This window comes from Myotis brandtii, unplaced genomic scaffold (assembly GCF_000412655.1).
Source record: "Myotis brandtii unplaced genomic scaffold, ASM41265v1 scaffold2204, whole genome shotgun sequence".
In the NCBI taxonomy this organism is placed as follows: Eukaryota; Metazoa; Chordata; class Mammalia; order Chiroptera; family Vespertilionidae; genus Myotis; species Myotis brandtii.
In genome coordinates, this window is record NW_005358261.1 from 465,591 (window position 1) to 490,454 (window position 24,864).

General features: G+C 40.8%; 2 protein-coding genes across 2 annotated transcripts in view; both read right to left on the bottom strand.

Moving 5' to 3' along the window:
- The window catches only part of PTPRB (protein tyrosine phosphatase, receptor type, B), a 109,558-nt gene extending 89,913 nt beyond the window's left edge, over positions 1–19,645 (bottom strand). The window contains exons 1-3 of the mRNA XM_005866112.2: positions 19,548–19,645; positions 17,872–18,267; positions 11,209–11,465 (exon numbers count right to left, since the gene is read on the bottom strand). Coding sequence (XP_005866174.1) covers positions 11,209–11,465; positions 17,872–18,267; positions 19,548–19,602 — 708 coding nt within the window. The 5' untranslated portion in view covers positions 19,603–19,645. The remainder of the gene's footprint in view (positions 1–11,208; positions 11,466–17,871; positions 18,268–19,547) is intronic.
- A 629-nt stretch (positions 19,646–20,274) lies between these two features.
- Positions 20,275–24,864, bottom strand: part of PTPRR (protein tyrosine phosphatase, receptor type, R) — a 96,058-nt gene continuing 91,468 nt past the window's right edge. Inside the window, exon 9 of the mRNA XM_014539594.1 lies at positions 20,275–21,473. Coding sequence (XP_014395080.1) covers positions 21,380–21,473 — 94 coding nt within the window. The 3' untranslated portion in view covers positions 20,275–21,379. The remainder of the gene's footprint in view (positions 21,474–24,864) is intronic.

Here is a 24,864-nt window from a genome sequence, read left to right on the forward strand (position 1 = left end):
TTCGATTCCGGTCAAGGGCATGTGCCTTGGGTGCGGGCACATCCCCAGTGGGGGGTGTGCAGGAGGCAGCTGATCGATGTTTCTCTCTCATCGATGTTTCTAGCTCTCTATCCCTCTCCCTTCCTCTCTGTAAAAAATCAATAAAATATATTTTAAAAAAATAACTGTAACTATCTTCTGCTTAGAGATGCCATTTTGGGAAACTTATATTTGAAGCACTCTTTCTAGCTTCCTAGGTCATAACTTTCCTAGGTCATAGGTCTCCAGAAAAATGGAAATAATGAAGGCATTTAAGGAGGCAGTTGCAAAGATTAAATGAGAAGGTGCATATTATATGTATAACAGTTTTTGGCTAAAGGACTCAACAAGTGTAAGACACTATGATTTCTAGTAATAATAATAGTATATGATGCTGCGCACCCATTAATGCCAGAGAATGACAAAGTCCACAGAGGAGAATGTCTTTCTGAGAAGATCCAAGTGATAAATTATCATTGCTTTCAATCTCGTACCCAAGAGAATCTTTTCAGTAGATCAGCACAAACCACATTTGGCATTTAATGGCTGCTCTGACTTTTGGCCTTTGCCAAGATTTGTTTTAAATCCTGGAAGGGAGGGGCTGAGAGTACCGGATATGTCTCTAACAGCAGGCTCCACCCTCTCTCCCAGGCACATCTCTAAGGTTTCCTGATATTTTTTTCTACACCAGTTTCTCACCCTCTTCCCCTCCACCATTTTTTTTTTAAATCTGGAGGAAAAGGGCCTTGCAGAGCTTCTGTCATAGCTTTTTAATCATATCCTGACGAATTACTTAAAACCAGATGTGACTTAAAACCAGACTACCTACCTTTTCAATCTCAAGCGCCTCTGCTCCACCTTCATTCCCACCTGGCAATCCCTGCTGCCCCACCCTGGGAAATGAGTCTGCTTGCAAATGCACCAAGTCAAGGCATTGATGCTTCCGGTGGGGCTGTCTTCAGGGGCAAGGCTGTTATACCTTAAGGTTTCAGGACCCTAAGATAGTAGGTAAGTAAAACATGGCTAATCCTAGCTTTAAGAAAAAGGAAAACAGAAACAAACAAACAAAAATTATCATCCCTTCATCCTTCTTAAAAAGTAATGATTGGAGAGTAAAAACTCTTTTGTCTTCTTTGTTCAGTGTATCCTGTTTGCTAGAACCTTACTTCCCCATGAATTCTCTGGAGGTCGCAAACAGGACTCACTCTTTGGCCAGTACAGGTGCCTCTTCTTGCGTTTATGGTGTAATCTTAACATTGTTTTTAAAAATTAGAATAAGTAAGTAATGTTGAGAAAATAGATTTTTACATGTAAAAACATCTAGATTTTGCCTTAAAAAAAAAAAATCAAAAGCTGGAGTCTTGTTGGGTCCACATCCTGCCTGCCTCATTCACACAGCTCCTACCCACCTTCCCTGCAAAAGAGGCAGACAATGGGCATCTCAAAGTCCCTCGATCAAAGTGGAGGATCAAAGAATCTTATCATGTTTTTCAAAAATGTGATGATAAAAAACCTCAGATAGATTATAAACCTCTTAAAGGAAGGAGTCCTATCTCTTCATTATCTCCCCCACATCCTCAGGTTCTTGAGACTCCATGTCTACTGATGCACGGACAGAGTAAACATTCACACCCCCACCACTAAACAAGGGCATAGCTAAGTACTTGTAAATCTGAAACAAAATTGTGTTCTTCAGCTGCTCCCATGCAGACCTGGAACCCTTAGCATCACAGAATCCAAGGATAGCTAGCATCTAAGCCTTGGGAGAAACTAGTGCCCAAGCAGCCCCTGCTCCAAATGGATGGATCGTGACTCCACAGAAGAGCTAATCCTTCTCCAATAATCCGGATGCCACCTGGGTAGGGCCACTAAGGTCAAAACTCAGCAAAGCACACTCTTGGTACCTTCTCCACAGATCTGTTGTTCTGGGCTGTGAGCAAACATAAATGGTCACAGACACACAGATGAAGGGCAGGCACCCAGAAAAACTACACACAAGAGGGTGTGCTCACTGGCCCAGAGCTATCAGAGATTCAAATCAGAGAATTCTGATAAACAAACAAGTGCCTCCCGTGTACCTCCAAACAGAACATTCTCCAGTGGGCACCTCATCTGGACTTAGCCATGGTAACATTCTGTTGCCAGATCCCCCAAAGTGCAGGAAGAATGGAAAAGATTTTTACTTCAAAGACGCTCCTGGAATTCATAGCATTTCCCCTTTCAGTTACTTTTCACCATATTCCACAATAACTGGGTTTCAAAGCTGTTGTTCTGTGCGTGGGAGATGCGTGTGCAACAGAGAAGTAGCTGGGCTAAGTGACCAAGGTGGAAAGGACTGGGCCGACTCTTCCAGAGGCAGTTTCTTTATCTTCTCTTCATACTTATCAGCTGCCTCCTCCGCCAGTGCTGATCCTTACCTTTACTGCTTTTTCTTGCAAATTAATCATTTCTCTCTCCCTGTTCATTCTCCTCCCACACCACCCCCTCTCCCCTGGTCCTTGAAGAAGACAGACCGGTCTTACTCAGGCTGAGCCACTGGACTGTCCCTAATTCAGTAACATCCTTTGAATCCTACCCTCTTAAAGCCCTTCAGCAAACTACTCTTTTTCTTTGAATTTTTCTTTTATTTTTAAATAATTTCAAACTTACAGATAAGTTAAAGAATTGTGCAGAGTGCTTCCACATACCCTTATACAGACCCACTAGTTTTTTAAAAAATATTTTGCCATATTTATCACTCTCTTTCTCCACATATATACTATGTTTACCTGCACCATTTCAGAGTAGGCTGCTGAATTAAATGTGTAATCTTAGTAAAGTTAATCAAATTCAGGCAATTCAAAATTGAAGCTTTAATCAACAATTGGTATTTCAGTTTTGTCAATCATTTCAATAATGTCCTGTCTGCATTTTTTTTTCTCTAATAAGAACCCAACTCAGGGTCCTGTATTGCATTTAGTCATCAGATCTCTTAATCTTCTTGAATCAGGAACAATTCCTCAGCCTTTTGAAGTGATCCTTATGACAGTGATCTTTGTGAATGACACAGGTTGCTTATTTCAATAGTTTCCTCCTCCAAGTTCACGTGTCCACCGTTTCCCTGTGGTTACATTCAGTTTACACATCTCCAGCAGGACTTGACTTCTTCTCTTGCGTTCAATGTTTTCCCTAACAAGCTGGCTATTCAGTTATTCTCTAAGCTAATTGGACATTAGAATCAATGGGGGGATTTTTACACTCTGGTGTTGAGGTCCTACCTCAGTAAATTCTGATTCAGGAGGTCGGAGGCAGAATGTTAGAAACTGTATCTTTAAAAAGCTTCCCAGATGATTCTGATGTGTGTGTAAGGCCAGGGCAGAGAGCCATAGACTTCCTGTCTCAATTAGCATATCCTGCCTTCTCTTCCCTTTGATCTCTTCCCTTTCCTGTGCCATTCTTTCTGCCCAGCGCATCAACCTTTATCTGCCCAGGGAACCCCGTGTGCCAGAGAGCTAGCGGTGGGTTAAAGAGCCCATTTCAATGCACGCATTCTGTTTCTTGGCTGCATTTTATGTGCATGTGATTTATACTATGACACCCTGTGAACACAGTCTTTTTTGTGCATAAAATGGAAAATAGTGCAAATCACTCATAATTAAAATAAAATGAAAGAAAATAAAAGTCCTTGAAATTTTAAAGCTGGAGAGGGTCGAGTGAATTGTAAACCAGTATGCTATTGGCACATGGTAACCCACTAGGCAAACCAAGAAAACTACAGTCGTTTGCCCAAATTAGGCTTGAATGATGCTAATTATAAGTTAGGGTCTTCAGCAGCACATCCTTCCCATAGTATATTACTCCCTCGCATGGCCTTTTCTCACGCTCAGCAGTCTCAGAATCACATTTTATTCCATTCACACTAGACAATCTAAGAGTCCTTGCTCATGAGGAATGATTAGAGGATTTTATTTTTAAAATTTATATTATTATTATTATTATTATTATTATTATTATTGGCTGCAGTATCAGAAATAGGTTGAGAAGAACAGGAGAGTGGAACCATATTTTTGGAAAGCCTTGAATGCCAGACTAAAGTACTTCTATTTACTTCAGTAGCTTTTGAGGGGCCTTCAAAGAGTTTAGAATAGAGGAGGAGGCCGTAGGAAGCTGTATTTTAGAAGATTATTGAGACAGCAGGAAGCAGGGTGAAGAATGGGTTGGAGCATACACCAAATGGAAAGACTTGTTAGGACACTGTTTCATTTGTTTGGATTTAGAGGAAATGCATTGAGGATCTGGAGGAGATTGATGGCAATCAGAATGAAGAGGATGGTACAGATCAAAGAAATACAAAAGAGAGGAAATAGAAAGGGTTTGCCTACTCCTGACTTGGGAACTGATGTGAAGAAGACAACAGTGACTCCATTGTCCATAGTCAGAATATCTTGGGGAATGGAGGTTCCAATAGCAGATTGGGAGATGTAAGAAAGAAGAGGATGATTGCCTAAACTCTGCCTTTAGTAAGTTTGGGGTGACCAATATATGGGAGAGGAGCTATTCAGATATTCATCGGGTGCTTGGAATTTCTGAGATTAGAGATTGGGAGATAAGTTACAGTTAGAGATAAAATGGAAAATTATCTCAAATAGATAATAGTTGAAAAATAAGGTAAAAGAGATTGTTACAGAAGGGAGAAAGGCAATAAAATGGAGCCAGAACTTTGGGGCATGCCTGGCACTGAGGAGAGCTTTTGTTTGAAAGTGTGCAAGCAAACAAGTAGCCAGTGATGAGGCTGGACAAGTGCACCAGGGCCGGATCCTGAGGAGCCCTGTCAGACATTCTAAGAAAATGAAATTTCACTCCACTTGCAATAGGGACTGATGTGATTTACTCTGTATTTTTAAAACTCTGGAAGAATAAATGGAGGTTTGCAAGAATTGATAAGAGAGAAACGAATTAGCAATTCTATAGCAGCGACCCAGACAGTAGCATGGAATACTCTCATAGTAATAGAAATCTGCTGATTTTCTGACAATTTGGAAAAATATGTAATAGGAGATATAGAAATATGATTGATAATAGTATTGATTAAGATTGTTCTGTTCTACTGGCTGTGCCCTCCTTGCCCTGAAAACTTCCCTGATGTTGGGAATGCTAAATACAAGTAATTCATTGAGATTCACTAGAATTAAGACATTTGGCTACATCTTTGCACTTTCTCCTTCCCTGTGTTTGCCTCCATAACTGTGAATATTGTCTCACCTTCAGTTCTGGCCACAGGACAGGGGTGTGATGGGCAGACTCTCCTATATACTTTCAGAAACACAATAAAGGAGGTTACCCCAGACTTGAGGAGTGGGGCAAGGGAGGATTTTCTGCATTTGCCTTATCACTTTTTTGGAGGCTCCCATGGGCCTTCCTTTGAAGGCCAAATGGAAGGAAGCACAGAACTGTGAAACCCAGACCAGCACCACAATGGCTATTCATAAACTGAGGAAATGCAATCCCTCTCCCAGGCCAGGGCCGGGGCAGGGTGGGGAGGGGAAGAAAGAGGTGTGCCTCCAAACAAGATTTAGGGATGTTGAGCAGAATTAGAGCCAGCCAGGAACATTTTAAATGCTTGTTCAACATTTTATCCTTCTGAAAGCACTTTCACATAATAATGTGGTTCTCACAACCACCCCATGGAGTCAGCAGGGTAGAGATGATGGAGCAAAAAAGAGAAGTTAGTATTAATTGGTAACATTATTGAATACTTGTCTTATATAGCCAATGTACTGAGCATCTTGCTTAATCAGATTTTAATCCTCACAACCATCTCATGAGGCAGATAGAGCACCCTTAATTATCCTTATTTTAAAGAGGAAGCAAGGATGACTTGAGCTGAGTAACTAGTCTTTTTTTCTGCCAAGGGCCATTTGGCTTTTTGTAATATCATTTGAGGGCCATATAAATTTATCAACTTAAAAATTAGCCTGCTATATTTAGTCAAACATTTAATTAACTCACCCTTAATGTCTGGCAGGGCCAGACCAAATGATTTCTCAGGCCTTACACTGCCCTCGGGCCCGATGTTCCCCACCTCTGAACTAGGAGATGACACCACTAGGATTTAAACCAGGTTTCTCTGACACCAGAGCCCTAGCTCTTTACCACCTCCTCCATGGTCACTTGGCTGAGAGGGGCCCTAGATTGGAGGCTCATCGAGTTTTGAAGCTGAAGTGAGGTACAGGGCCCATCCGCCCCCTCTTTGGAGGCCACTTCTCCACCTTTAACTCTTCCTCCTACACCCGTGGTTGGCAAACTGCAACTCGCGAGCCACATGAGGCTCTTTGGCCCCTTGAGTGTGGCTCTTCCTAAGCCTTAGGAGTACCCTAATTAAGTTAATAACAATGTACCTACCTATATAGTTTAAGTTTAAAAAATTTGGCTCTCAAAAGAAATTTCAATCGTTGTACTGTTGATATTTGGCTCTGTTGACTAATGAGTTTGCCGACCACTGTCCTACAGCATCACTCACGTGCTCCAACAGATGGACTTCCTGGCCTGTCTCACCTGGCCCATAGGGAATGGCTGGTCTATGCAGGGCATGTTCTGACACCTACATCTGGCCTGATCTGCAACAGGGTCTGTGCACAAGGACATGGTATACTTTCACGTGGGTGGCAGACAAGGATGCTGGCTGACTGGGTGCTGAAATCAGCCCATGTTCCACTACCAAGTCCTGTGCATTCATGGTGGAACTGTGTGCCTAAAAACATCTTTTTCTAAGTAACACAAAGACCTATCAACAGTTCCTTATCTTTCGAGGCTCTACTTACTCACCCTGAGCCCCATTCCTTAAAGAATGTGTACTCTAGAAAGTAATTGCAGGAGACTGTAATTAGATACATGAATTTCTGATATTTGACTACTTAAATTTTATAGCATTACCCTCCTTATCCTTTTATAATCTAATAACACAAAAAGTACCCTCAATGGTAGGTAACTAAGCCATTAGAAGTCCATGGAGGAGATACTGTGGGTCTGGTACCAAATTTATCTAGATCAGTGGCTCTCAAATTTAAAAGTGCATTGGTGTGACTTGGAGGGCTTGTTACAACACGGTTGCTGAGCTCTATACACAGCATTTCTGATTCAGTAGGTCTAAGGTGGAGCCCAAAGGTTGCATTTTTAACAAGTTCTGGGTCGGGTTCATGCTTTGAGAACCACTGATCTATATGCTTCTTCACTCATACTACAGACAAGCTTCTTGCTCCACCAACTTTGTCCATGTAAAGACATACACAGCCACATTATACTCTTACAATGGTAACAACAAGAACAGTAGCTAACAGTAATTAAACCCTATTTTCCAGGCACCTGCTATGTGTTAGTTCATGTCAAGGGTGAGAGAATGAGAGGGTGAAAGAGAAAGGAGAGAGATTTTTGAAGCCAAGTATTGGCCCGAATCTACAACCTTCCAAAGATAGATTCCTAACACTGCAGGTAAAGATGTGAGGAAAGAGGTTAAAGGAGAAAAGTAGGAAAAATTCTGCTATAAAAAGAGTCAACTTAGGAAAACTTTGCAGTAGCATTAATGAGTGATTGCTGGGTTCCAAATTGTGTTCTCCTTGGCATTTACCTTCATTAACAGGAGCTTTATGTCAGAGACTGTGACTGGGTGTGCAGGTGTGTGTGTGTGTGTGTGTGTGTGTACTCTTATTGCTCTGCTATTCTCTAATCATCCAACTTGGGACAAGTTCTTAACCTCTTTAAGTTTAATGCATCTTATCTGTGAAATACTAATAATACCAATACCACTAATAGTACCACAATGGTGGGTTGTTCGATGCTCACAGATGGCTCCCACCCAATATCTACGGCCCTTGCCATGTGGTTTTGCAGCTCTTCCCATCAAGAGGTGGAGTTCCTACCTTCCTCATGGCCCAGCTCTGCGAAGCCAATCCCACATCCTCACACACCAGGTACTATCTGATAAAGAAAACAACTGGCACACAGAGATTTTCTTTCTACACAGTTCCAAGCAATTAAGTCAAATGATTTTATTTCTCTCTTATGCCCTTCTAGGTGTTGAGGTAGAGTACCTTTCAAAGTTACTTTCCATTACCAGAGGGTAAGGGAGGTGGGGGAAGTAGAAGATGGTATAGGGAGGATAAGTGGTAGGAGACTTGACTTGGGTGGTGAACACACATACAATATACAGATGATGTATATAAAATTGTACACCTGAAACCTATGTAATTTTATTAACCAGTCACCCCAATAAAAAAGAAAAAATAAATAGAAAAAAAAATAATCCTAACAAGAGTAAAACAAAAAATTACTTGGAAGGACAGGCATTTTACCTCACAAGTGACTCACTTTTTATTTTTATTTATTTATTTTTTAATATATTTTATTGATTTTTTTACAGAGAGGAAGGGAGAGGGACAGAGAGTTAGAAACATCCATAAGAGAGAAACATCGATCAGCTGCCTCCCGCACACCCCCTACTGTGGATGTGCCCGCAACCAAGGTACATGCCCTTGACCGGAATCGAACCCGGGACCCTTCAGTCCGCAGGCTGACGCTTTATCCACTGAGCCAAACCAGTCAGGGCGACTCACTTACTTTTTAAAGTGTCTAACTACAGCTGTCCCTACTTGACTGTTATAAAGCAAATTCTTCAGCTAAATCAAATAATGACCAGGCATGGCAGCCTTGACTGAAGTCTGAGGGTCCTGGAAAACTGCAGTTCTAGAACCTGCCTTTGGAAAGAACACAGCTTCTACACACTCAACTTCACAGGACAGAGTTTAGAGTTTGCCTGAGCTCAAGGAAAACGGAAACATGAGATAGTTAGTTGCATAGTCATTCTGGTGCCCCACAGGAAAGGTCATGGATGTTACAGTGGATTTCACTTTAGAAAAGGGTAAACAAACAAACAAACAAACAAAAAACCCCACAGTGTATTTGCCATGACCTGAACTTGCCAACCCAGCTGTGGGGGCTGGCTCACCAGAGCTCGGTAACCCAGTGCTGGGTGGGCCCGAGGCTGGCACGCCTGCATCTGAGCTCTAGCTCGGTGTCCTGCACTCATCCCAGAGGAGCCCGGCCACCTCTGGGCTCTCCATATGTTTGTTTTACAATGGTCAAACCTGGACAAAATAGGGAAAAACATTTTTTTCTAAAAGACAACTCTTTGGTGTTCAGGCATGTATGTTTCCATTGTAGTTTTTATTCAGCATGCTTCTTACTTGATGCACCTAATTATCTGTACATATAAAAGCCCAGTGACTTGAACAGCGGAATGACCAGAACAACCAGAATGACAGGTGGCTATGACATGCACTGTGGCAGCCAACCAGCCTGATCTGGGCCCCAATTGCCCCCCCGCACCCCCCGCCCGGGGGTCCACCCTCGATTGGCTCCCAACACCCCAATCGGGGGCAGAGCCGGCTGGCCAACCACCCACAGCCCCTCCCCCCCCAGCCTGATGGGCCCCCATTGGGGTGGGCTGGCCAGACCCCACCCATGCATGAATTTGTGCACTGGGCCTCTAGAATATAAATATTATATAAAAAAATATACATTAGCACAGAAAAAATAATATAAATACTTAAGCTCATATGTAAGTTAATACTCTTCTAAACCGATGTTAGAATGCAGTTTTGGCTAAGGCACAGTCAGCCAAAATGAGAAAGTACTCCACCAAGAAACATTCCATTTCAAAAGGAAGTGGTGAGGGCTCAGGATTTGGAAGATGAGGGAGAGCACAGTGCCAGTTCATAATGGCATTCATAAGTACCAGCTCTCCTTCCATTTCCTGTCTTCCTTCCCACTTTCTAAGCGCAGACAGAACATAAACCATAGTGATCAAATGAGAAGAGGTGGGTAAAAAGCTAGCTGGAGAGTGAGAGAATTTGGACATGCTTCCTTTTTCTACTTCAAGTTCAAACTGATAGTAGATGATGAGAGAGGAGAAGCGAACATTTAAATTGAATTTAGAGTTTGGGTTATCCTGAAATGGGTATTTTTATAAATGGACTGAGAGTGAATTTTGAGTTTTAAAGATGTAGAGAGTGTCCAGAAAAGTCTCGAGGCCTTCCAGAAGCCAGGGAAGAGCCAGATCACAGGGAAGGTTTAGAGCAGTGGTTCTCAACCTTCCTAATGCCTCGACCCTTTAATACAGTTCCTCATGTTGTGGTGACCCCCAATTTCATTGTTACAAATTGAACATAATTAAAGCATAGTGGTTAATCACAAAAACAATATGTAATTATATATGTGTTTTCCGATGGTCTTAGGTGACCCCTGTGAAAGGGTTGTTCGACCCCCCAAAAGGGTCTCGACCCACAGGTTGAGAACCGCTGGTTTAGAGCAAAGGAAAAGTGGAGATAAAAATAAAGTCCCAATAATTGTTCAAAGGACTGGCTATATTTGTTTTGTGATTAATAATGAAGTATCGGCTCACTATCTGGAAACCATATGCAATATTAAATTCTGCACAAAGCAGAAGAAAGAGCACTAAAATGAACAAGTCATATGCATAGCATGGAGCTTTTGTTTTCTTTAAATTATTTGGATTGATTATCCTAATAAGCAATGAAACCTTAGCTTGTTTGATTCACCTTAATTATTCTGTATTGCCTAAAAGGGTAGCCTAAAACCCCGAGTGGAAAGCAAAACCGAAAAGACGATGCCTGTAACAGAAACAGTATGCCAGCAGTCTCTATGCCCTGTCATCTCGGCCCCTCTGCCATTTGATCCATCTGCCCTTCTGTGGATGCTGATGTGCAATTGGTATGAGACTTAGCTTCCCTTGACCATGCTCACAAATCAATGAGAGTGACCCCCAAACCTTCCATTGCTTTGTGACTATTTCTCCTCCCTAATTTATGAGTACACATGATTGTGACATAAACGCAGGGGGACCTACAGGGTACTGATTTAAAGTTCTCTTTCTTGCTTTTAGGTTATGCATACGACTATGAACCCTGACTTCGGTTCAGAAAGGTGGCCGTGGCAGCCTAATTATGTCCTAATTTATGCTGGAAAGATGTAGAATTTTTCATTCAACTTTTAAGATTTTTCTCAAAAAAAAATGCATTCACGTACAATTCACAGCTAGGACAATGAGTAGGGACATTCCCCACAAAGCAAGGCCTTTCAAGTGATGGGCTTTCTGAGAGCTTCACAAACCACACTCCACACCCCTTGTCCTCTTACCTCCTCAGTGGTGCTGGAGAAGGGCCGAGGAGTCCAGGGAACCGACGATGTCTCTGTACTTCCAGTCATCTGCAGACTGGGGGGCTGCCCCTGGCTGCTGTTTCGGCTGGAGTTTTCGGGAGTAGTTCTGGTGAAGGCCTCTGTGGTATTGCTAATGAGCTGTTCCGAGCTGTACGGAGCAGCATTAAACGCAGTGGGGATTTGGGGAGGAGACGTGTTTCTAATGCTCCTTACTGAAAATTCTGCTCCCAGGCCAGCTGAGGTAAAGAAAGGACAGTTGCTAAAATTACCCTCATGTTTTATGGATTCTTCACACAAAAGCAATTTTACTTAGAAAAAGAAGACTCTATGTGTGGATAAGCTTTAGTTATATGAAAAATCAGAGATACATTGAGTATCACCATGCTCATTTACCCTGTTCAGTTCACCCATCCTTTATCTAGCAACAACATCCCAGCTCTGTGTAGGAGAGAGAATTAAATTCACTCTATGAACATTAGGGTTCACTGACTTGGTTTCAGGGGTTCAATGAATCTCTAAAAGCCTCATGCAAAATTCTGCATATATGAACATTTGTACTTTTCTTCTGTGGGGGACTTTCACAATTTCTGTCATTAAACAAAGTAGCAGATTGAGAATCGCTGTTAATGACGTGCCGAACTTTGCCATGAAGATTGCCGATTCCTTAAGAAATAACGGTATTTCTTTAACCATAGTGCAAACTGTTTCTGATCCTGACTATGTGAGACCAAATCATGGGATAGTTCTACTTTCTAAGCTCCTTCTCTTTGGAAGAACAGTTAATTGGTTTAAGAGCTGGTAGGATTAATTAATTTACAGCTTTTCTCTGCAAGGTGGAATTAACTATACTTTAAAAAAATTGGTTTGTGAATTGTTTTCCTAGCTATAATTTTAAAATGTGCTTCTATCTCATGGGGATCCTGCTAACTTGCAAATTCTGATTCAACAGATAGTGACAGATTCAGCTCTTCTAACAAGTTCCTGGTGATGTGGTGCTGATGGTCTTTGGACCACTCTTTGTGAAGCAATACCCTAGAGCAGTGGTTCTCAACCTTGGCTGCACATTAGAATCACCTGGGAATCTTTTTAAAATCCTGATTTCTGGGCCTCGTCCTCCAGAAATTCTGTTTCTTTGTTACTAATGTTGTGGCCCCACCCCATAACAAAGAAACAGAATTTCTGGAGGATGAGGGGCCCAGAAAAGGATTTTAAAAAGATTCCCAGGTGATTCTAATGTGCAGCCAAGGTTGAGAACCACTGCTCTAGAGAATGGTAGTATTGAAAGGCCTGTACATTATGGGCTGAGGGGGTATGTTTAGATGCTTCCATCAGATCCACAGTGAATCACAGTTTTCTGGGATATAAAAACCCACAAAATCTTGCCCAATTAGATAATCATAACTTTGAAAGTTTCTGGTTAGAGACTGGCAGAAGAAAATTTATCTTTTTTACTGCTTCTTTACTGGTTCATTCAAACAGCAATTTATTAAACAATCACTATGTGTCAGGTGGAGGTCTCTTGAAGATGCTATTAGTTATCACATTTTCCCTGTTCTGGTCCACCTTACTGACCCCTTTTTTGGACCTCATTCATTTCAATTCCAATTTAAACTAACATTTCATATGAGAATGCATATAAAAAAGAGGGGGATCTGGTATAAAAAGAGAATAAAGATGGAAAAGGTATTTTTAAAATTTAGCAAGATGTAAATAGCAGTGCTCTTAATAGTTAATAAAATAATTATGGCTACTAAGCATTCTTTCCATGAGATGTGGAGGGTTATGTAAAGTAACCTGTACATAAGGTGCTAGAGTTAGCAAATAAAAACACATGATGCCCAGTTAAATTACAGTGTTAAACAACCAATAGTTCAGTATATTTAATATATCTCAAATACATAATGTTACAAAGGTTATATTATATCGTATATTATAAATATACTAAAATTCTTTGTCATTTATCTGAAATCCTATATAATAAAGAGGTAATATGCAAATTGACTGTCACACCCCCACAAGGTGGCTGCCTATGACCAGGTCGGCAGGGGGGGTTAGTGAGGGATGACCAAATGACTGAACAAGCAGGCTGCATGGGGTGACCAGGCCAGCGGGGGGGCCATGATGGGTGACTAGGCTGTTGGGGGTGGCAGTTGGGGGTGACCAGGCCGGCAGGGGGGGAAGTTAGGGGCGACCAGGCTGGCAGAGGGGGACAGTTGGAGGCGACCAAGCTGGCAGGAGGGGGCAGTAAGAGGTGACCAGGCCAGCGGGGGTGGGGGAAGCAGTTAGGGGCAACTAGGCTGGCGGGGAAGGCAGTTGGAGGCAACCTGGCCAGCAGTGGGGGGCAGTTAGGGATGATCAGGCCAGCGGGGGTGGGGGCAGTTAGGGGAGACTAGGCAGCAGGCAGGTGAGTGATTAGGAGCCAGTGATCCAGGATTGTGAGAGAGATCCCGGATTGGAGCAGGTGCAGGCTGGGCTGAAGGGACCCCCCCATCCCTGTGCACGAATTTCATGCACCCGGCCTCTAGTTTAAATATAACTGGGTGTTGTGTGATTATGTCAACCCTACTGCACTTCTACTAGATCTAGGCTTTGATAGATTTTCCCCCTTAATTTCTGTTTGTTTTTTATCTTTCAGAATCCGGTGCCACTATCACTGCTATTGTGCTTGGGGGAGCCACTCTGAACACAGACCAGGGGATTTATTTATCCCTGGAGTGTTAAACCCAACTGAACACAACAAACCCAACTATAATGTTAGGGAGACTTCCAACTCCACGAAATAGTCTTAAAACTTGTCTTAATTGAGTTAGGTAATTGAATGTCCCTTTAAGTAGATATTTCTTTTGCTGGGATATAAAAATTTCTGTAGGTAGAGATTAGTATTTTGGTCATTTTGAGCTTTGGCCAATGCTGATCCTCTGAGTTGATTACCACCTGTGGCAATTTTAGCTCTTAGAACTGAGAAAAAAAAAGATTTAATGATGGGTTAAGACAAAAACAGCTTTCAAATACCTAGCATGTAATTACATGTCTTAGCATGTAAACCTATGTTTACTCTTTCTTGCTAAGGAGCACTTGTTAAGTGTTCACCCTAAGAACTTTTAAAAAAATTTGTCAACTTTCATAATTAACTCAATGGATGAAACAAGATTCTCCCAAAATTAGATAAATGATCAAAACATTCTTGAAATGTCCTCTGTGAATAACAACTTACTACCATTGCATTTGTTTTTGAAATATCTTACAGAAAAATTTCTAGTCTTCTGTAATTATCTTTAATTAACCTTCTACATTTATTTATAAAACACCCCTAACCAAACAAGTCCATTTCCATTTTAGGCCACCACCTTTTTCCAAAGAAAGAATCTACAAAATATCCAAGTTAAGTACCCCTTCATTTGGCACCTGTGTTTTTAACTTGTGCTATTTCAGAAGCAGGAAAGAAGTTTTAGTTTAAGATTGTTTCCAAATTTTGTGAAATTTAAAGCTGTGGTTCACAGCCTTTGGTAGGCATCAGAATCACCTTTGGCGCGTGGCCCTTCCCCTAGGAATTGTGATCCAGTAGATTTGGTGTGGGACCCAGCATCTGCATTTCTAACAACATTCTCAGGCGATTCTAATATACATCTAAGTATATGATTTTATTCACATACACACCACAAGCAAAAACTGAAATTTAATTATTCCTGATGTGGGTATTTTTATTTTTATTTTTTGGTTAATCCTCACTGGAAAATATTTTTCCCATTGATTTTTAGAGAGAGTGGAAGGGAGTAAAGGATGGAGAGAGAGAGAGAGAGAGAGAGAGAGAGAAACATCAATGTGAGAGAGACCTATCGATTGGTTGCCTTTCACACGTGCCCCAACTAGGGATCAAACCTGCAACCCAGATATGTGCCCTTGATCAGGAATCAACCCTGAAACACTTTGGTGCACAGACCAATGCTCTAACCACTGAGTTACACCAGCTAGGGTCCTTTTGTGGGTATGAAAAGATTATAAAATAGATGGAAGGAAAGAAAATCCATTATAGAAAGATGTAAAGTGATCAAAAGAAGTTCATCTTTCCATCTCCTGAACTCTTTGTTGAAATGGGTGCCATGAAATTATAAAAATAGTAGATCTTTGGCTGTTTTGATACCTATAAATTCTGTTGTGCTTTAAAAGGTATATACATTTTACAGTTCATGAAAGAGCAAGATGTGTTTTGACAAAGGCAAGGAAAAGTTGTCACACAATGGAACAATATGTTGAAGCTATTTTTAAAAAGCTTTATTGTACCATTGCTGCTACATTGTTTTCACATTATACACAATTCCTCTTAGAACATGATTCCAGAAAAGGTGAATTATCCTTGTCCAGTCTAAAAAGTTTTGCATTTAAGTTGCAAATAGCTTACCTATAAGGTGATTTGCAATCTCTGCACCATATTAAGATCATATTTTGAATATATTTTAAAAAAATCAGTGATTGGCTCAAATATAATCAATAATAGAAATGGAATTTTGTATAATTATTATAAAGACAATACACAATTTGTTAGTTTCCCTCCTTTAATTTTCAAGCATGTTGAAAACATAATAACTTGAATAAAACTCATTTTGGTGGTAGGAATTTTTAACTACATTGGTACTTTCTATACTCTAGGAAGATGCCAAATATAATGTGCCTTTTAAAAGTAGGAAAATAATATGGAAAAGAGATAAACCAAACAGATGATGACTTAGACAAAGAATGCTTTATGCTTATATGTATATATATTTATATAAATAAGTTAAACATATTAAACAAGATTGGGCTAGAATAAAGGTGAAGTGAAAGGGAAGGAGATTATAATAGCCTAAATAACTATTGGAAATAGTAAAAGGAGTAATTAAAATTTCAGAAAGTGTCCTTTACTGAAGAATTTAATAAAATAGTTCACATCTTATGGATGAACAACATTCATATTTGTGCTTTAGATTATAATATTTACTTATCAACTCTTTTTTAAAAGGCATTTGCTTTAGCTCCACTTATTTATTTTTTCCTTTGTTTCTCTTGCCCTAGGAGTTGTATCAGTGAAAATTCTGCTATGTGAGAATAAAAAGCTTCTGCACAGCAAAAGAAACCAGGAGCAAAATGAAAAGGGAACCCACTGTATGGGAGAACATATTTGCCAATGATATATCTGATAAAGGGTTAATTTCCAAAATACATAAAGTACTCATACAACTCAACAAAAGGAAGACAAACAACCCAATTAAAAAAATGGGCAGAGGACCTGAATAGACACTTCTCCAAAGAGGACATACAAATGACCAAGAGACATATGAAAAAATGCTCAAAGTCACTAATTATCAGAGAGATGCAAATTAAAACGACAATGAGGTAACTCCTCATACCTTGGAGAATGGTTATCATCAATAAATCAACAAACAACAAGTGCTGGTGAGGATGTAGAGAAAAGGGAACCCTAGTACACTGCTGGTTTGAATGCAGACTGGTACAACCACTATGGAAAACAGTGTGGAGTTTCCTCAAAAGATTAAAAATGTAACTGCCATTTGACCCAGTGATCTCACTTCTCAGGATATATCCTAAGAAGCCAGAAACACCCATCAGAGAGAATATATGCACTCCTGTGTTCATAGCAGTGTTGTTTACAATAGCTGAGATCTGGAAACAGCCCAAGGGCCCATCAGTAGAGCAGTAGGAAAATTGTGGTACATTTACACAATGGAATACTATGCAGCTTTGTCTTCTCTGATAAAGTTGACTTTTCTAACTGACTTTAATATTTTTATTTTATTCTCATAGTCACAAGTTTTATAAGAATAGGGACTACAACACTCAACTTCTATCATAAAAGAGCCCACTGAGTTTATTTAGATGCCAAAAAGTACATACAGATTCAGTAGAGAATTCTTCAAGATGGAAGGTAATTCATGGAAAAACCATCTCCTTTGACCTTCATACAAAACATGTCCAATATGGACTTCAAGAGTAAAGTAGATAGAATCAACCATTTACAGTTAACCACTGAATAAACATACCTGGTAATGTATGTTTGGAGGGGTGTGGACTTCTACAAAAACCAGAGTTAAGATTTGCACAATTGTGGCACACACAAAAAAACTTTTTTGAATGTACCTAGGTACAACACTTGCTTTAGCACAATTATAAGGTAGCAGACACAAGCACAATTTGTTATCTTTCCAGTCTTCTCAAGCACCATTTTGATGTTCTAATAGTTCCTCATAAGGAGAGAACAGAAGTGTCTACATCAGCAAAATTTTTAATTTCCTGATCATTGGCTTTAGTCATTATGTATGTTTGCTTGTCTATGCCTAGATCTGCATTCCCATACTTTACAGTGCTTAACTAGAGTGCCTAGTGTCTGGCACAAAAAAGAAACTCAAGAAATATTTGTTGAATTAATAAAAGAAGAAAGAAAAGAAGGGAGAGAGAGAGAGAGAGAGTTGGGTTTATTTTAATGAGGATAAAGAAGTTTTCCACGTTGGTGGGCACCACATGATCCATTTCCATTAGCTTATGAATCTTCCATAGCAATTGTGTTGGGGCACGTAGACTTCCCTTGCATGTGACAAAACAGGACAGTTAGCAGAACTTTCAGCATTGATTCTGAAAGGAATAGCTCACCTTTTTTTAAGCAGAGGCTTTCATTGACTGGTTTTCCCTCCTTGTTGACATCTCTTTTCATCCAGCTATGGAGGTATTTCCTGCCCTTTTTGACCACTGCCTTGGTGCCTTGTTTCTTGAGAAAGAGAGAGGCATTTTTCACCTCAAGGAACCCTGTCTTCTCATAGCAAGTCCATCGGGGGGCCTGGGAGCAGTGGACAAAGATGGCTGATCGGGAAGGGCCACCAGAGGAGTTGGAGATGCCCAGGCACAGTGCAGACTTCAGGTGAAGGAGCTTTGCGTCCTCAGTCCACATCCACTGCTGGTTCTGCTCGGTCCCATTGCACGAGCCCATGGACACGATCTTATTTTCGAAAAGGCACTGTTGTTTCTGGACATGGACGATCTGAAACCCCTCTGGAAGATGAAAAGCTCATCTAGCACCAGGTAACAGATCACAAGGCCCATCAGAAAACAAAGCAACCCGCCCACACATCAGCCCAGTGAAAATGGGAGGCTCACTTATCTTTTGCTATTGCAATCATTTCAAGTGAATATTCCCAAACTCAACACATGGAACTTAAAACCACAAGGCTGCCAGTGCCAAAATGTCACCCTTACCTCCCTTTCTTTTACTTTCACATGGTTTAGGGAAGAATCCTCCCCCCGCCCCTTACCCCCGCCATTGAAATACTGACAGGAAGCTTAGAAAAGAAACAAAACTATTCAAAGACGATGGTGTGAGGTTTTAGTCCAATTAAATATGCTGAAATTGTGAAAAGCTCAGTTCCCTTTTAAACATTTTATTCTTTCCATCCCACCTCGACCCCCAACTTTAAAGGGCACCTTTTTTTTTGCAATCCTTAACTTATTATTGCAATAAATATTTGTATATAAATTACACAGTTTCAATAAAAATTTAAAAATTGGATGCATTTACCCCAGAATAAAAGAAATTTTCACATCCTTCTAAGCACACCTTCCTAGCGAACAGTAACCAATGAAAGAATTGATTGTCACAAACTAAATTTCGTATAGTCTTAGAGAGAATCATTTCTCTATTTTGTAACAATATCTGCAATTTTTCCCTTTAATATCAACATATTAAACTATCAGCATTTCTTAATATAAGAAATTAAATACCTAGTTGTTAAACATCAGTATTAAAAAGTGAGACATTTGGGCTCAGAAACCATTTTTAATGTGCTTACACTTCATTTGCCCAGCCCTCCCATGAAAATATTCAGACCTTCCTGCCAAATAGCAACTTCCAAATTAAACACACCACACTTCTTCATCCCCTTCAATTATATTGCTTACATTTTCTTTCTTTAACTCACACACAAAACAACACAAAATCATAACCTAATTGGACAAAAGCATGGAGAATGGCCCAGACTGTTTGTTATATAATAAAAATATCTCCTCAGGACTCCTCTCTGCTGTGAAGGTGCCATTTCAGGAGCTGCCCAAGGCATTTGCAGGCCGTGAGGAGGCCTTTTCTTTTCGTTTGGAGAGAAATTTCAACAGTGTGGGCAAACCTGGCTCCTTTTATCCCCCCTCCTCCTCATCTTCGGCTAAACTGCCATGGAGACCTGGCTCCATTTCCGCTTCATTTCAGGCACTTTTCAAAGGACAGAATCTCGTCTGCCAGCTGCCAGAGAAACGGGTCAGGACCCTGAGGCAGGCCCACTCACCTGGGTTCCAGAAGATCAAGCAGGTAAGAAGCGCCATGTAAAATTCAGCCTCCATTTTCCACTGAACAACTGTTCATGCTTCGCTTTGGGGGGAAAAATTCTCCCAGATAAGAGAAGCAAAGACCAGGGAAGGAAATGTGCCTTCATGGGGGGGAAAGTCAGTGACGAGCACTTCCTCCTATTGAATTGTTTGGGGAAGTTTTACACCAGTGTCCTTTTGTCTGTTTCCTTAGAAAGAAGGGATTATGATTACCTCTCTTTTTTTATGTAGAAAAAAAATTCCAGCCTCCAGGAGTGGAATAAAACTCCTAACTTTTCTCCCCAATCCATCCCTTTGGCACCTCTTAACCTCAAGAGGGAAGAAAAGAATTGTAATCTCAGATAATTAAATGCTCCCCCAACATTACATCTCTTCAGGTGATGGGTTTCTACTGAATAAACCCACACCATGTGATTTCTGAGGGTCTAGGACAAGTGCTGGAAAGACATAAACATGTACTGCTCCTATAATGATGTGCTGGGAGTCTATCAAGGAAAACCACATAATGATGGCACTTCAAGGTCATTATCCCTCAAGTGATGACAATGGGTATTACAGTTGAGATAGTCATCTCTCCTGGGGAGAGGCAGAGACTAAAATTAAACCCTTCACATCATTTACTGCAGACTCCCCCCAAAAGATAACAGCCGCTCTCCAAAGAGGAAAAAAGTACCTGCTTAACTCAACATTTAGTATTAAGAGTAGTTTATTGGCAGTATGAAACGAAGTCAACATAGCTGCATTAGAAATTCATATTTGAGCAGAACATCTAGTGTTTGCTGAGTGTAGTTTTTGTGTTGTTGTTGTTTTTAGCTTTATTTGTCTCTTGAGGATTAAAACCTTTCTGAAATGTAAGGATATCCATGGCAGCAGCCTTTAGAAGAACCTCTGGAAAAGTGACAGGTGATCATGCCCAAAGCAACTGCCTTTAATTGGGCAAGAGACTCCAGGTAGATAGCATACTCAAAAACTCTTAGTAAAAGAGAGACAAGTATCTAAAGTTCTTGATACGTCAGAGTTGCTACAAATTTGTTTTTCCCTTTTACAGTAAAGTGACTCACAATGTAGAAATACAGTGAATAGAGTTCTGGAGAAGCAACCACCTCTATGCCCAATAATAGAGAATAAATACATAGATACCCAATGACAATCATTGTGCTCTGTAATTGATTGATAGGAGGTACTGATAAATACATATTTAGTAGGTAATATTATCAAGACACATTTCCATATAAAATAGTTACTGCTTTTGATTTTTTTTCAAAAACAAGGACTCATTTGTTAAAAATCCTTTATCAATCACTTGCAACTTTTAGCGGCAAGATTCTGGTAACTGAGAAAGATAATAGCACTTAAAAAGGAACAGTTTAACAGCTGACAGTCCATTCACAAGACAGATTTTGCAAACATTAAAGCATCTAAACACACAATAATAATTTCTTCAGCAGCTCTTCCAGTCATCATCTGATGACATGTATCACTGGGTGTTTCATACACACATTCCGGGTGGCAGATAATCAATACAGACAAAACAAAATCCTGCTTAGCTGTGGGAGAAGTCCATCATTCCTCCATCAGCATAGGACCTTCAGAATAACTTAGGAGCTGCTCACAAATGCATTCACATACACAAGGGGCTGGCAATCTTTCCTGTGTTGCCATCTTCCACTGTCCATGCCACAGCTTGACTTCAGGGCTTCTCTTTCATTGCAGGAAGCTTCTTCTAGAAGCGTCAAGTGGGTAATTGATTAGTCACCCCTAGAGATTGATGGCCTGGTACATCTTCAGAGAATCACTGGACAGTTTCTGCCGAAAGTCTGCTCTCGTACAGGCACAGAGCATGATGCACAAATTCATACTGCTCACTGGTTTGGACCATTCCGCCTCTGCAAGGAAAAGACAATACAGTAATTTCTTACTGCTAATATCCTGCAATCTGAAGTAACAGAAACCACATCCAAGCTAGGGTGTTACGCCAATCATCAGGAGACTTGGTGAATCTTTTGTTATCCCTCTTACCTGTGTCCGAATGACCCAACTGGTGAACTTAATATGCTAACGTATACAAAGGGATTAACACAGTGCCTGATACACACTAGACACTTGATTACTTTCACCGACCTCCCATTACTGGGGAGACAGTGCATCCTTTTGGTTAAGTACTTGGACTTGGAAACCAGCCAGGCTGTCTGAGTTCAAACCTCTCCTCTGCCAATTCTTAGTTGTGGGATCACAAACAAGTTTCTTAAAACCTGTTGTGCGTTGGTTTTCTTCTTTTTAAAGTGGGATAATTATAGCACCTATTTCATAGGGTTCTTGTGAAGGTTCAATTATTTCAATGAGTGAGTGAAATGAACATCTGGAATGATAGTATTACTTCTCAGATGTCTTGTCATTCATCTCATGTTAAAATGGTTCATACACTTGGATTAAAATTGATGAAAGTTGGTTTACTAAACAAAACTCAACTATGAAATGTTGCTCCTTCTACAACTACAAAGAACAACTACCTTGAAATGGTCTGAGTGTGTTATATGGAAACAACCTCAGCCTCTGGGTGGAGCATACTGATGTCTAAATACAATAGTGGGTGAGCCTTTAACTGAGTTGGAAAAGGGGATTGGTTCTTGCTTTTTCCCCTCTGTTATCAACATTATCATCACTAGTTACTCAGCACACCCGTTGTTATTGGATTAGTAGAAGGTAGTAGCCTTTGTGAGAAATAATGATGTTTCTCATTATACTTTTATATATAAAACAGCTATCTCATATTTTTCTCTCTATAATAATAAAAGGTTCTTATACTTGGCAGAGATACCAGATAGTAATATAAAATCCTACTTATTTTTCCTGCTTACTGAATAACTGCATCACAGTTAGTAACTATTTTTAGTTCTATAAAGTTTCCCTAACTCTGAAATCATACAACTAATTTTGAAATTATGTTTTAGCTGTTGTTACCATTCTAAATAATTATTTTTAGACTAGAGGCCCAGTGCATGAAATTCATGCACTCCAGGGGGAGAGGGGTGTCTCTCAGCCTGGCCTGTGCCCTCTCACAGTCCAGGAGCCCTCGGGCGATGTCTGACTGATGGCTTAGGCCTGGTCCCCTCGGCAGTCGGACATCCTTAGCGCTGCAGTGGAGGTGGGAAAGGTTCCCGGCACCACCACTATAACTCGCCAGCCATGAGCCCGGCTCAGGGCTTCATGGAGGTGGGAAAGGTTCCCGGCACCACCGCTATAACTCGCCAGCCATGAGCCCGGCTCAGGGCTTCTGGCTGGGCAGTGCTCCCCCCTGTGGGAGCACAGGACCACCAGGGGGAAGCTCCTGCATTGAGCATCTGCCCCTGGGTGGTCAGTGCACATCATAGCGACTGGTCGTTCCACCGTTTGGCCAATTTGCATATTAGCCTTTTATTATATAGGATCATGTAAGCACTTCAACTTAAAAAAAAGGTATGTTGCCTCACTGTAACATGATTTTGGGTTAATGGTATTAACTAAAACTGGGCTTGTATCTATGTTTACTTGTCAACCTCTATAAATATAAACATACAAGAAATTCAGATAGTAAGACTCACCCTTCTAAACTAAACAGACCTACATGATGCCAAAGTGATCTATTTGGTAAGAGATGAAGAGGTAAATACGCAGTGTCCAGTGACATGCACTTTTGGCAGAAGGGTTTCATCAGAACGGTACATTTCGTTGTACTGAAGGCAACTTTCTGGCCAAGTGTTCCTTGGTCATAAGTTGGCAACAGAAATGGACAGCTGAGGCCGTGGTAAATCTTCCTCTTAGCTGGACGGTGACCTCTGGGCACACCTAGAACACAACAGGTGTCTGGAAGATTGACAGGGAAGCTCGAGCGATACAGCCACAGTAAATTTTAGGGCAGCTGCAGGGACTGAGAGGTACCTGCCTCCCTCTGCCCAGCACTCACACAGCTCAGGGCACCATTACTCCTCCCCCTTGAACTGCAGATGTATGGAGCCTTGAATGTGCTAATGGATCTCATGGGCTCTGGTCTTGTGAATTTCCTCTCTCTATTCACCTCAATTGAGGCAAGCTTTCCTCCTTCCTGTCTGTTCTGATGATCACTGGTATTTACATGTCCAACTGGTGAATGAATGAGACACAGACGAGGTCTTCATAACTATTACAAATGGGTCAGCAGTGTATTTTAACATTCGGAGTGTATTTTCCATGACGTTCCATTAACTAAGTCAAGGTTGTCTCAGCCAGTGAAGGTGGGGAAAATGAGGAAGTGGACTTAGTAGTAGGTTAGCAAAATCCTTGGGTGTCTGAAGGCTTAAGGAAGGTACATGAAAAGTTATGTTACTTCCCCCTTAACTTGAAAAATAAAAATGGAAGAATTAACATCGAAGAGATCCTCAGAGATCACTCATGTCAATCCCCACACAAGCTAGCCTTGCAGAGAGAGCAGTCTCCGTGGCAGATGGTCAGCCGGTTTCTGCTGGAATCCTTGTGGGGTGAGGCTCCTCAGGGGCAGCCTTCCTCAAAGTTGGCAGGAAAACATGAAGACATCAAAATGAATCCATCCCTTTCTAACTGTCACCCCATTGGATGAACCAAAATAACCCAAAGAAGGCTTAAGGCTCCTCCTGTAGTCACACAATAGCTCCCTAAATGCTAGAAAACAACCATCAAAGTCCCATACTCTTTTCTTCTCTAGACTAAACATCCTGTGGTCATTCAATATTTCCATCCAGCCTGGTTTCCCTCTCACTCACCAGTCTAGTCTCCCTCTTCTATAGGCTATTTTATCAACTATGACCTTCTTAGAGTGTTGTGTCTATTCCCAATGAGATCAAGTCAGTGGGAACATTTTCTCCCTTGAGTTGCACATTATCGGCCAATTAACTTGCATTTGCAGATGCATCTGGTGGTCAGATCCCACAGTGTCCACCTGGTGGCCAGTACTCAGCAAGTGGAGTGTTAGGTTAATGAAAAAGTATGCAGGTTGGGTTTTTTTTTATATGAAAATTAGAGCTCTCTCCTACCCTGAACTTACATTATTGAATTTTAAAAATTAAATGCAGGACTTTCTATTTATTCCTATTAAGCTCAACATGTTGGTGTTAGCACAGTGTTCTTATTTACTAACATCATCACTATTCATTCAGTTCATTAGGCTTCCATTTACCATTCCCAGCTTTGTGTCTTCCAGATATTTAACAAGCATGTTCATTTATCATTTATAAAGAAGTAGGACACCCAGGTTACATAGGCCATGCCATTTTCATGTCACATGAC